Raw genomic sequence first — 15150 nt, 5'->3', positions numbered from 1 at the left:
GTGACTGAATTTTTGCTGTGGTCTTAAGATAAGTGGAAGGTGGCAGAGGTGCCCAGGAGAATGCTGCATTAGTGCCTATCCCACTGTGTGGCTTTGAGTGAATGTTAAGGAAGGACAGAAGGGCAAAGACAGTGGCATGAGATTTTAGAGCGATGATGATAATAAGCAAGAGAAGATGGTAAAAAAATGAGTTACCAAAGAAGGGACAAACTGAGGAAGAAAACCACCCATGGGAATGGGTCACTGGTGAACTACTATGGACATGGGTTTAGGAAGAAACAAATAGGTAAAAAAAGGGGCAGACCGATGGGGCTACATACCACTGTGGACAAACAGTGTAAATGACAAGCCATACAAAAGAAGGATGGGAGAGAATGGGGAGGTAAAGAGGCACAAAGCAAGGTACAGGTCAAAGGTTAACCCAATAGCAAACTGATAGGGGATTGTTTAAAGGGGACAGAAAGGGAGGATAAGTAATTGGAGAGAATTGGAGGTACATATCTTTCCAGGATGAGGAAAGATGGGAGGACGTCACGGAAGACTGGGAAAAAGCACAAACGTATTGAACGAATTGGCCAGCTCATGCTTATTTGCCTTACACTGCTGTACACCATACACCACCTAAAGGAGGTGTGTAGTGTCATTCAGAATTGCTACTCTGCAGTATAAAGTGATGTGCTCCTGTCACACTGTAACCATGCAGCTTGTCTTAGAGTTGGCTTATAGTTCCATTACCAAGGAGCTATTATTATATATCTTCATACTAACTGCCTTACTGACTAATTCTGGACTATATAGCTGAATTGGATGCAATGATGTTATGATCTGAAATGAGATATGCTTTGCAAATTTTCATAACAGAAGTACTGCTCAACAGAACATTGTTCCTAGGAAAGTAAGCAGCTTTTCCAGCCTGCAAGAACTACTGCATTCAGTATTAACTGCCAGAGCCTAACAATCAGAAGCAGCTAATAGAAACAACTCAAGGAATGTAACACAGAAAATCAGTAATTAGCCTGCTACTACAGAAAGGCTGCTTAACTCAAATGTAAGACAATCTAAAAGGTTGAACCTAATTACACTGTATATGATTGCTTGTTGTTCAATCTCTTTATTTTTCTATCTTTTCAAATGTTACTAACTCTTTTCTTCACATTTATAAATCGGTTTATCATGTTGTTCAAAAAATTATAAAAGCATAATATTGACAAAAACAATATTTTTGAGCAGCGGAAGAGTGGGCATTAGTACCTTATTGCCATTAGAATGTAGTTATAATCAAGCTAGTAGCTAATTTTTACACACCTTAACATATTTACTGTGGTTAGTTATAGGTGCACAACTGGTACAGAAATAGTAATTGCACTCTACCAGGGGCATTACATGCAGCAAAAAGCAATGTATATTGGAATCATTTTGCACAATGTCATATGTCACATTCATGGACTTTGAATATCTAAGCAATAGAAAGCCAAAAAAATAGTTTTCATAAGACAGCTTCCTGATAAGAACTGGAAAGTCAATGAAATTTCCTTCAGGGAATTGACAGAAAAACCTTGCACCATGCAAACTGATTCTTAGAAAATAAATATTGTTAAGTGCCTGTTTTGTAAATGAGTATCTATATGCATATTTATGTGTGTATACATCTTTACCTAGGTAATATTTTTTAATGAGTAATGTGTGTGTGAGCATTTGTATGTGTCATCTGTGCGCGTGCGTACTTCCATGCCCTGGCTCTCATCCATGAGTAGCTGAGTGTGTGTCTTTCACAAAACAGCTTTGCAGGTATATTAAGTTCCTCTCACATAAGACGATTTCACAAATTTGCAAACTCTTACCTGTATACTTGTTCCAGAATTCATCCTAAAATGAGAAAAAAGATGTATCAGTTACTTTTCATTTAATAGGAATTACATAGTACTGTATGATACTGCAAAAGCATTTCTACTTTCAGTAAACAAATAAAAGGGGGCATTGCTTATGAAAATAAGTTGGAATTTGACAAAATACATTGCTGATCATAAGCATTTAATGAAGGTTGACTAGATGTATTTTTATTTAATTGCAAATATCTGATTAATATAATACCCTACTTAATTTTCTATTATAGAGTAAATTGTTGTAGCAACTGCCTCATGTACACTGACAACCCTCTCCTCTTACCAACCAACACTCAGACTTGTGAGAGATGCACTTATATATCCAAATTGGAAGCCACACACTCTCCAGCCAAGACCAGAATAGCTGGTCAAGCAGAGAAGGTCAACACTTGCACCACACCACATGGAACACATAGCCCTCCAGAACACACCCCAGCACTGCCTTCGCATACAAACACAAACCACACACCCACCTTCGTGGAGGCTCTCAATAAAAATCTACCCAAACAACAGAGATTTCCAAGGAAGAAACGCACTCGACCACCACAACACAACACCAATCACGAGACACATAACTCTCCTAAACAGTGTGCCACTCAACCAAAGCCCCTAAGGCAAAACAGCATGCCCAACACACTAGTCATAGGTGACTTGATGGTGAGGCACACTGATGTCCCACTCACTAGGTTGAATAAGGAGAATGTAACAGTCAGCTGCCTGTCAGGCACCAGGCTCCACCACATAACGGACGCACTCAGGTTCCCCAACAACAGATACAAATATGACTCTGTCATTGTACATGTGGGTGTGAATGACCTGAGATGTACCTCCCTGGACTATATGAAAAGAGAAATGGAGGAGCTCCTGGATTATGTAGCCAAGGCAGGTATGACCCTAGTCCTGAGCATCATCCTACCATCACCCGGAATGATACCACAGTACAAGCAGAAAATGGTTGATTTCAACAATTGGCTAAGTTTCTGGTGTCATTCTAAGGGGATCCAGTATCTGCCTGTCTGGGATGACATGACTGACAGACCTTGATACTTTGCTAGAGATGGCCTGCATCTGCCACCCCTGGGCTTCCTGATACTGACAAGGGCTCTTACCACTCCTATAGTGTATTTTTTAGGTGGCGTTCCAAAGACAAAATTATCACTGTAACAGCTACAAACAAATGCAATCTGAGGGTCATGCTGCTCAACGCTAGAAGTCTAAATCTCAAAATGCACTCGCTCGAAGCACTCCTTAAAATGGAGAACATCGACATTTGTGCTGTAACAGAGACCTGGTTCAAGGCAGCAGAAAGCACCCCTGCACTACCAGGCTATAACTCATTCCACACCTTTCGGCCCCAGAACTTGGACCAAAGCTCCAAAGGCGGTGGTGTTTCCATAGTCATGAAGGATGTGCACACCTTCAGACTGGTAGTCCAACATAACTCATCTAAGATACTTCAGGTGCAGCTAACACTGGGTAAGACAGCGATTCAGGTCATAGCCTGCTATAGGTCCCCAACCATGTCTCAAGACTCACACTCCATGTTCCTAAACACCCTGAAGAATATTAGGGTCCAGCCTAACACTCTCATACTGGGTGACTTCAACTACTCCTCCGTTAACTGGGAAAACTACTCATGTACCAATACACTTGCCTAATGTGTCCTGGAATTCATTAATTCCAATGCCCTGGACCAGATCATTCTTACCCCCACTAGAGGTAGTAACATCCTTGACATGGTCATTACTAACATGGGCAACCATTGCTCTACACCAGTAGTCAGTTCCTCCTAGGTTATATCCGACCACAAACTAATCACCTTGGAAATTCACATCCCACCCCCCCACCCCCCCCCACAAAGGTAACCACCATAAAAAACTTCTCCAAAGCAAACTTTGGGCTCCTAAAAACAGAGGTGGCTAACTTTGAGGCACCCATGCAAATGGAGAATAGTTGCATGACCGCCGAATCATACACCAATGCATTGTACGAACACGTACGCAAATGCATGGATCTTGCCATATACAATAGAACCAAGATGCTCTCCTCCAAAAAAAAAGGAAACCAATCTGGTGGTTCCCTGCCATAAACAAACTCTACAACAGAAGGAGGAAACTGATGCAGTATAAGGTGAAGTCCCAAGACTGGAAAAACTCCCTTATCAGCCTCAACAAAAAGTTGAGATCCCTCATCAAATCCTCTGAAGAAAGCTATGAAAACAGAATTGCAGCAGATAGTAAAGACAGCCACAAGGCCTTCTGTAGTTATGTAAAGAATCTCTATGGCAATACCCAGATTTGCTCTGAGCTACTGCACAATGGTACCTCCTATACCGAGCCAACAGATATTGCCAATATACTGGACGACAGATTCTGTGCCAACTTTACCCATCTCCTGCCCCAAAGACCAGTCACAATACCATAAAATTGCCAGGCACCCAGTATTACTGCTGCACAGGTTAAAACAGCACTGTCCAATGCCTAGAATACAGCTTCTATGGGACCTGACAGTATCCCTGGCTGTGTTATACATGAACTACAGAGGGAACTGGCACCTCACCTGTGTGCCCTGTTCAGTCACATCCTCACCTCAGGCTTTGTCCCTACCAAATGGCGCACTGCTACAGTCATACCTCTCCACAAAGGAAGAGTGACTACAGACCCTGGGAACTATCGCCCCATTAGCCTGACGAGTCTGATATGCAAAGCTAAGGAAAGCATCATCATGGACCTAATAAACAAGGATATAGGGAATCTCCAAACTCTGAATCCCACACAGTTTGGTTTTGTGAAGGGTAGATCATGCCTGCTCAACTTGGTCAACTACTTTGAGTCAGTCACCAGATCTGTGGATGAAGGCAAGTTGATTCATATAGCCTACCTTGATCTGGGCAAGGCCATTGATGCCATTCTCCACTCAGAAATCATAACAAAAACTCCCTGAGCTAGGCATCAACCCCTATATCACTAGGTGGGTTGTAAAGTGGCTCACAGATAGAACCCACGGTGTGAAAGTAGCTGACTCCAAGTCAGACTGCCGACCAATCATGAGTGGAGTCCCACAGGGTTCGGTCCTGGGTACTCTCCTGTTTGGTATCTACTTCTCAGAAGTCCATGCCAATGCAAAGGGACTCTGGCTCACAAAAGTTTGCAGATGATTGCAAGTTGGGAGCTATTATTAACTCCCCAAGTGATGTTGACATCCTACAGAAAGGCCTCACTGAGACCAAATGGTATCAGAACCATGGCCTTAAGCTCAATGCCAAAAAATGTGTCTTCATCCCCTTTGGAAAAAAACAGGTTCCCATGATTTAACACATTGATGGTAGTCCACTGAACACAGAAGGCATTATAAGAGATCTGGGAACACAGGTTCACAGCAACCTTTGTTTTGGCCAACACATTGCCACTGTGGTCAGAAAGTCCTTCTATGTGGCACATCTTATTACTAAGGGTTTTGCATCCAGGAAGAAAGAGTTCATTGTCGCCCTCTACTCTTCCCTCATTAGGTCAATTATTGAGTACAATGCCCCATTTGGCATGTACCTCACTAAACACCGACAACAACTGGAGAGGCCACAAAAGTACCTCACAAAAAGGATCCTAGGCCTTAAACATTTGTCCTATATGGACAGACTCAAAAAACTCCAGCTATTCTTTGTCTCTCATCACCTACTTAGAAGTGATCTCTGCTTGACTTACAAAGCCATGTCTGACCCAGCTCTGTTAGAAATGCTACATCTAAAGAAGTCCCAGTCCCACAGCACCACACACTCCAGAGACCTCAACCTCATTACCACAATCAACAGAACATGCTGGAGGGACAGGTTCTTAACCCAGAGACTGCCCATGCTATGGAAGAGACTTCCCACACATGTCAAGCAGAGTACTTCACTGGCCCTCTTCAAGAGAAATCTTGATGAGTGGATGGGAAATAGAAAATTCACCCCAGGGATCACTCTAGTGGCTTTACTCAACAGAGGCACTGGGAACTAAGGTTGGGTGGTACGATGCCAGGGTAATCCCATGGGCTAGGCTTGTAAATGCTCCAGGGCCATTAGCCTAGTACACATCTATGAACCTATGCTGTCTAAGATTATATATCATAAAAATATTCACATCTTGTTATATGCAGTTAGTATTACTGATTTCTACTTGAGTAAGGCTGCAAAAATAAACAAATGGGCTTGACTTCAACATCTGTGTTGAAATGTGCTTGCAGCTAAATTACATAGTTTCCTATGGCATTATTTGGTATAGTTATTTAGGTGGGACTTGATCTCAGCATCTGGATTAGAATATAAAAATAATGCAATATCCTGACACATCAGTAATATATTAATAAAGCAGTACTATAAAGAATGTTTTACATGTCACATTATATCTTTTTGTTTGTGTATAAAAATGTAATTCTAAGCAGGTCAGAATGCTGTAGTGTGTGTTTATGTGTCTAGCTGGGCTTTGTCTGTATGTGCATCTTTGTGTGGGTGCATGTCATGACTCCCTGAGCATGTGTATATCTAATTATAAGTGTGTTTGTGCATGTATAGGAAGGGTGGGTTTGTATGTGCATTATGAAGGGGCATTATTGCTTTATACCTATAGGGGCATATCTGCCGTTGTGTTACTATGTGACTAAATATGACAAAAGTTTTTTGCATGTTACAATCTTCAACGTGCAGTACTTATGCAGTTACATAACTGTTTTATTGCATCTCATTTTGAGATTTGTCAGTTATTGGGATGTATCCCCCTATATGTTTCCTCCACTGACTGTATTTTTAGTATCTTCAAATAATATACAGTTTGAAAATGTTACAATTCAAAAAATGTTTTGATGTGGGACACATTTAATAATAATAATAATAATAATAATAATAATAATAATAATAATAATGAATCCAAATATTCAAAGAGCTTACTACAGAGCAGCCAGATAAGCAATAAGAAGCCATACTACAAGGAACTGTTTACATTTCACACAGCGTAAAAGTCTAAAATTATGTATTTGCAAAGATGTATGAATTTTGCTGTATGGATGGGTATTATTATTACTCATTAAAATATGAGCATACTAAATTTTAAACATATTTCTACTGTTAAAAGCTCTAAAAATCCATAAGACAAAAACCCAAGTACCTTAATTACAAAAAATTTCACTATTTTAATATTCACATTCAGCAAAATATTTGGGTTGCTTATTATTACTATTTCTTCATAAAAGAATGCATGTTTTTTTTTTCAAACCAGAATCTTCTATCTAGAAAGATTTGGCAATTAATATCACCAGTGTAAGAAATCCAGTGCAATCATAATTTTAAGGAAAATAAGACATTTTTCAAATAAAAATTCTGTCTTCCTATCAGACAAATAAGACCAATTATTGTGAACCCTGATTTTCAAAAATGAAAGTGAGGCTCGAACACATACCAGCAAAGTCTGAGTAGGTATGATATCCTGCATCCTGCAATGTGGATGCCCTTGCCCCCACACCTTTGGTACTAAGTATATACTAACTAATCTCAGAGTGCTGGAGATTTGGACTTAGTATATGCTTTCCCATAATATGTACCTACATTTCTCTATTATTGTGGATTATAGTTATTATAGTCAGCATTTGGTTAGGCACTGTGAGATATTTTCTTAAAGATTAAAAGTCATTCCCATGTTAGTGAGCAGTTCATTAGCTCTGGTAATTTAATAGTGAATGTAGAAATAGTGAATGTAGAAATAGTGAATGTAGAAATTGAAATCATTCAAGCCTCCTTTAAATTTGGGACCAAATAAACTGTAATAGACAAATACAGTAGATTTAGGATACCACAAGAATTTATTTAATTTTGTATAACTCAGTTTAAAATAAATTCGTGGGACTTATCATAACAAAGTATTCAACTTATAAAATTATTTATATATGATATATTATATTATGCTAATGAGGTAATTTACTATTCATAGTCCAACATCTGCACTTTATGCACATCCCTTATTAAATGCAATGGTTTGCCTTTGATACTGGGGTTGCAGTCTGCAAACCTACCCTCAGCTATCCCTTCAGCAGTTTGTGTAAGTAGGCACTAGTACTTCCCCGATGCAAAAATTAATTATTTCCCCCAGCAACACCTTCATTAGTTTGTCCTAAAACGAGACAATAATTTTTTTCCCAGTGATCACTTCAGCAGTCTGACCATGTATGCACAAGCACTCTTATGACACACAATTGAACTATTTCCACAAGAAACCCCTTCAGTAACACTTCTTAGTATGCACAAGCACCAAAATGAAACATTCACCCAAGTGACCACTTCATTAATATGTCCAGGTATGCACAAGCACTAGAATGAAACATTTCCCCAAGTGACCCCTTCAGTAACAAGCCCTAGTATGCACAAGCTTAAAAATTAAATTTGTGTCACCCATTCACTAAAAATGTCCAGGTATGCAGAAGAATCAACAAATCTCTCCTCACATCTCCGTATTCTCCTTGAAAACTGCTGCTTACTTGGCATAAGTTCAGGGCTATTTATGTGCTTAGTGTGCACATAAGCTCATTACAGATTCATGTCTATAAATCAAACTCATATGCATATGTGTAAAGCCTCTAAACAGCGTGGTAGCTGTCCCCCTATCACTTATGCATTAAACATGTTATGCTTTTGCTATAGTGGTACATCTTTACAGCAATTCCTTTGCATCTTTGTATGCATGCTCACAGTCTGGGATTTGTGTATCCATGCAGCAATGTTCTTTGCAGATCACAGCTATGAAAATGCAAAGCACCAGACTTTGAATGTCACCCTGCATGTCTATGAATGACTCTTCAGTTGGAATAGCTATGCAGTGGAGCACTTACCACTTACAATCACAGATAGCCAGCCCAAAGGCACACATACCCTTACACACACACACACACACACACACACACACACACACACACACACACACACACACACACACACACAAACAGACGCACACATATGCACACACACACACAGACACACACACACACACACACACACACACACACACACACACACACACACACACACACACAAAGATACTCACAGATGCCATTCAGACACACATACTCATAGACCTGCTCACATACACTGTCTTCCTGATCTCATACACAGAATGACACACAGACAAATGCACGAAGATACTCATACATTCCCACACTGTATTATGTACCTATATAACCTATTTGTGATGGCCAAAGTGGCTGCAATTCAATCTGCACAGATTTCCACCTTTGAAAAACAAAGGTATGCACCACATGAATGCCATGCACATGTGCTCCTTATGATACTTGCCCTCTAAAGCATATGCATACTTTTGGTATGCATGAATCCAATAAAATGCAGGTCTAATTTGACAATACATTGTGATTTTTATTTACATAGACTCCATGCAGTACAAATTTAGTATGCGGCACTCCCAGTCTAGCTACATAAAGTGTGCAGTACAGATTATAGGCAGTGAAGAGGGTCTATGAAAGAGAGCAGTTCTGTAATGTATACAAGATGACTTGCATTCCTTTTAATATTTTGCAAATCTTGTATGAAGAATGGCCCAAGTTTTAATTCGATACGGTCTTAAGGGAGAGATGAAATTAGCTAGAAAGAGAGACTAAGAATTCTGGGACTGAATTCACCCTGAAGTCTTAGTGAGTACTTCACACAGACCATGTTTTAACAGAATGATATGCATGATATCTATATTTTATAAATTCTGAAAAAAAATGTGTTTAAAAATAAAAAAAGAGGACTTGATACAGGCCTAGGCCATGCTGGGAGTAGCTCCTCCTTCCCACAAGAAAAAAAAAAAAAAATAGGAGTCCACAAAAAAAAATTAGAAAAGTAAGAATCAGCACGGACACTACGAGGTAGATCGTTGAGCATAAGAGAGAGATGAAATTATTCCTTCACAGGAAACGTAGCAGGAAAGAAGTTTGAGGAAAGAAACTATTACATATATATGTTCATACAAATATTTCAAACATGGCTATTAATGCCCTTCAAGCCTAACAATATTGCAAACCACTTGTTCCCATAATGTGTAAAGCCTGTTCTTAAAATTGTCTAAACTAGTACTTGCCTTAATGTAATCTGGCAGCCTATTCCATGTATCAGCTGCTCTCTCAGACAACCAAGTAGTACACTTCTCATTCCTATAGAATCATCTACACAGGCTGTCTGATGAATCTCTGCTACTTTTGGATAACCCCAAACATTCCCAGAGGCAGTTGTCTCTATATGCCCTATATACCTGAATAAGATGTCCTCTTAAACATCTGTAAGAGACACTGTACAAATTCAGATATTTTAGTATTTCATAATATCTTAAATTTTCATATCCATGGATGCCCTTGATATATTTCTGCTGTATTCTTTCCAGTTTACTCATGCTTGTTTTCTTATAGGGTTGCCATATTGTTATTCCATACTCAAGTTTGGGTCTAATGTAACAAACAAACAATGACTTCATCATTTCTGATTTCCTAGACTTTATAAATCATTTATAAAATCTATAATTCTATAACTATCATCAACCTACTGGCTGATATGATTAGAAATACTAAAAGCTGGATCTGCCTGTATACCCAGGTCCTTAAACAAATCTACAGTTTCAATCACTGTGTGCTATATAACATATTCACCTTTCAGTTTGTCACCCAAATCTCATATGCTTAGTTTTTGATGTACTTATCAGCATATTATTTTCCTGTGCCCAAATAGTCAATTTAGTCAAGTTCATTTGCTGACATGCCGTATCCGTAACACATGTAATCAGTTTACCCAAGATCAGGTCATTTGAATATAGACTGTAGAACACGTCCAATGGAAAAGTTAGGTCTGAAAGATACAATCTAAACAAGTAAGGGCTGTATGATACTCGCCATGTCCTATTTGTAAGCATTGCAGCTATCCATCTTCTCAAGAGTACATTGATACCTAGATTCTAATTTATTGATCAATGTTTTATGTATGACCCTATCACATGCTGAAGGAAACATATATAAATTACATCACAGCACAATTTTTCTTTCATAGCAGTTATTATATTCCTATAGACCATCATGTTACAGGTGGTAATAAATTTATTTTCAACATATGCATGCTGATATATGGTTTCAAGTCCCAACCTATCCAACTCTGACAATCTTATCCAATATTACCTTCTTCATTATTATTCCACAACATGAAAGCAGACTTAATAAGTGCATGTCTCCAATCTTGAGGAATATCCCCGTACTTATATGACCTAGTAAATGACGAATATAGTGGTACTGCAAGTTCTTGCTGAAGAGTTCTCAGGTCATTACTAATTCTGTCTCCTTTCTGTGTTTTTCTGGATTCAGTTTGCATAGTTTTTTTCAATATAATCTAACTTGATTCCAGTATCTGAGATTACCTGGATGCTGTTAAGACAACTTTTCATACCTTTGTGGAGCCAAACTGTGTTGCACAAGACTTTGTAAATATATTTATAATCTTTTGTGTCTGAGAATAAATTTTAGAATCTATAAGTGTTTAGCAAGCATGTGATCTTCCTTGTCTAGATCAGAACTAAAATGGTAAGCCTTATGCTGGAAACAAGGAAAAAGGCTTACTGATTAGGAACTTATTTCATCACATTAGCTTATTCACCAGGGCATGCTGTGCATGTGCCATCCCACATTATCCACCATCTGTGCCCATTTTAGTGTGCATTTCTTAAAATGCAATCCTTTTACAAAATTCTGCTCCCTGCATAATCACAGAAAAGTTCAATACACTTTCTTTGGTGAGGTCAAAGTGGTGAGTGCCCCCAGACTTTAATGGATCCACCACAACACATGCATGGGTCACCATCCAATAAAGTCTGAGCATTAGAATCCACCCCTCAATTGACATTAGCAAAGAGTACAATACAGTACAATACAATAAAGTTGTGAGCAGATTCAAGTTTACGATATGCAGAGGTCCTCACCAGAAACATGCCTAAACACCAGAGACCTCCCAAACACAAACACAAGCACTCTACACATAATACTTCCTCTGCAGAACACATTACATATAATAGCTCATGCATCAGTGTGTCACCAGTCAAAGCCTTTTGGAAAAACACAACATCAGACATATTAGTCATAGGTGATTCCATTGTGAGATTCACAGATGTCCCTCTCACCAGGCTGGATAAGGAAAAGGTCACCATCAGCTGTTTGTCAAGTGCCAGGATATGCCATATCACACATGCACTCAAGTCTCTCAATAACAGGTACTGTTATGATTCTGTCATAGTCCTTTTTGGTGTGAATGGTGTGAATGACTTGGATGATGGAATGGTGCAGCGGTAGCATTATTGCCTCACAGCAAGAGGTTCTCTGGTTCAGTTCTTGGCTGGAGTGCCTTCTGAGTGGAGTCTGCATGTCCTCCCTGTGTTTGTGTAGATTTCCTCTGGGTGCTCTGGTTTCCTCCCATGTTCAAATACATGCATCTGAAGTGTTTCTCCTCAGGGCTCCACTGAAAATTGTCAACATTCCAAGTCAGACTTTCCCAGCTAACAAATAAATAAAAAAACGTACTTCTCTCGGACTACATGAAGAGAGACATGACTGAGTTCTTGGACTATGTGTCGCAGGCTGGTATGTCCCTAGCCTTAAACAGCATTTTATATTCACCTAAGATGATGCCTCAATACAAAGAGAAAATGATTAACTTCAATAATTGTCTTATCTTCTGGTGTCATTCTAAGGGATCCACTATCAGTCATCCTGGGACTACATGACTGACAGACATCGATGCTTTGCCATAGATGGTCTTTATCTGTCACCCCTGGGATTTCGGCTACTGGCTAAGGCTCTTGCCACCCCCACAGTGCCTTTTTAGGCAGTGTCTCAAGAACAAAATTTCCACTGTAAAAACTCCATCTAAAAACAGCCACAAGGTTATGCCGCTAATCTCCTGGAGTCACAAGATGAAACTGTGCTCACTGGAAACTGTCTTCACCTTGGATGCTACAGACATTTGTGCAGTTAGGGAGACCTGGTTCAAGGCTGTTGAGTGCACCACAGCCATAGTGGGTTACACATCCTTCCACACGTTCAGAACTCAAACTGATGGTGTAAAAATTAAAAGAGGCAGTGTGCCAATATTCATTAAAGATAAAAACACCTCAAAATTGGTTAAACAGGCTGACTCCCTGGAGATGCTTAAAGTGCAGTTAACTATAGGAAATACATCTATTCAAGTCATTGCTAGCTTCAGGACCACCTCCATGAATCAGGACACCCACTCTGCCTATTTGGATCTGCCTCAGTCTCTCAGGATACATCCAAACACCATAGTTGTGGATGACTTTAACTACCTATCCATTGACTGAGTAAATTATTCGTGCTTATACTCATTTACCCAAAAGTTCCTCAACTTCATTAACTCCAATGCCCTGGACCAGCTGGTTGACATCTCCACAAAGGGTGCCAACATCCTGGATCTTGTTGTCACCAATATAGGGGATCACTGTAGCACCCCCACTGTGAGGTCCTCCCTGGTGAGACCTGACCAGAAATTGGTCTCATTCAAAGTAACTATCTCACCTAAGCACTCTCTAGCAGCAACTAAACTAAAACCTTCTCCAAATCAGATTATAACCTCTTACGGGATGGTATAAATTGTTTCACTGTATCTCATATGGCAACTATGCTGAGCTCTGCACCAAAGCTTTCTTCAGATACCTGTATAACTACATTGACTCAGCCGTACTTGATAGGACCAAAACAAGCTCCTCAAGGAAGAGCAAACCTGCCTGCTGGACAACTGCCATTAACAGGCTTTACAATAAGAGGAAGAACTTGCTGTCTAAGAATAAGAGGGGAAAAAGCCCTCTTAAACTGGAAACACTCCCTCCTCAGCTTAAACAAGCAAATAAGACTTCTCGTGAAGTCCTCCAAAGCAAACTACAAGTTCAAATTAGGTTCCTTAACAAAGAACAACCACAAGGCTTCTATATTTACATCCATAACCTAAAAGGAAAGGCTCTGATCTGTGCAGAACTTTTAGTTAATGATACAAAATATACTGAGCCTGTGGACATAGCTAACATGTTGGCTGACAGGTTCTGTGAAAACTTCACGCAACTGTCCCCACCACATGTACCCCATGACATCCCTACCACCTCCCCCCCTACCTTGTGTCTCTGAAGAGCAAGTCATAAATGCCCTCTCTAAGGCAAAAAACATAGCATTTATGGGACCTGATAACATTCCAGGCTGCATCCTACATGGGCTCGCACATGAATTAGCAACACCATTTGGTACTCTTTTCAATTATAGTCTAAGCACCAGCTTCATACCAGCTGAATGGAAAACAGCCACAGTTATTCCCTTGCACAAAGGTGGTGCCTCCACTGACCAGGTAACTATAGACCTTTTAGTCTGACTAGCCTTATCTGCAAGGCCATGGAGCATATCACCATGGACCTTATCAACAAATGTATAGGTAATTTCCAAACACTTGACCCTACTCAGTTTGGATTTGTCAAAGGGAGATCATGCTTGTTAAACCTGGTGGACATCTTTGAGACAGTCACCAAGGCCCTGGAGGTGAGAATCTGTGCATACCGCCTACCTGGACTTAGCCAAGGCATTTGACACTATTCCTCACTCAGGCATCATTGACAAATTCACCCAACTAGGCATTGACACTTATACTGTTAGATGGGTCATTAAGTGGCTCACTGATAGAACTCATATAGTCAAAATAGCAGAATCCACCTCCAACAGCAGACCTGTAACCAGTGGTGTTCCACAGGGATCAGTTCTGGGACCTCTACTGTTTGGAATCTATTTCTTCAAAGTACAAGCAAAAACTAAAGGTCTGTGACTGACAAAGTTTGCTGATGACTGCAAACTGGGAGCAATCATAGAATCTCCAAATGATGTCAACATCCAACAAGAGGGTCTTACACAAACAAATGATTAGTGCCGAAATCATGGCCTTAAACTAAATACAGAAAATTTATTATTATTCCTTTCAGTGAAAACAATCTTCCTGCTAACTACCACATCAACAGCACCACCTTAAGTGTGCACTCAGTCGTGAGAGACCTGGGCACATAGGTTGACAGCAACCATACCTTTGACCACCATATCTCCACAGTGGTAAGAAGGGCATTCTGTATTTCTCATCTAATAAGTAAGGGCATTGCCTACAAGATGTTAGTATCTGCCTGTATTCTTCCCTCATCAGGCCAGTAATTGAGTACAATGCCCCTTTTGGTATGTACCT

General features: G+C 39.8%; 1 protein-coding gene across 1 annotated transcript in view; it reads right to left on the bottom strand.

Moving 5' to 3' along the window:
• Positions 1-15150, bottom strand: part of F10 (coagulation factor X) — a 539902-nt gene that overhangs the window by 344243 nt on the left and 180509 nt on the right. Inside the window, exon 4 of the mRNA XM_044072640.1 lies at positions 1842-1866. Coding sequence (XP_043928575.1) covers positions 1842-1866 — 25 coding nt within the window. The remainder of the gene's footprint in view (positions 1-1841; positions 1867-15150) is intronic.

The sequence above is a fragment of the Protopterus annectens genome, chromosome 5.part0, assembly GCF_019279795.1.
Source record: "Protopterus annectens isolate FY-2018-M chromosome 5.part0, PAN1.0, whole genome shotgun sequence".
Taxonomy (NCBI): Eukaryota; Metazoa; Chordata; order Ceratodontiformes; family Protopteridae; genus Protopterus; species Protopterus annectens.
Note: the sequence above shows the minus strand (reverse complement) of the source record. Positions and strands in the feature narration are given on the sequence as shown.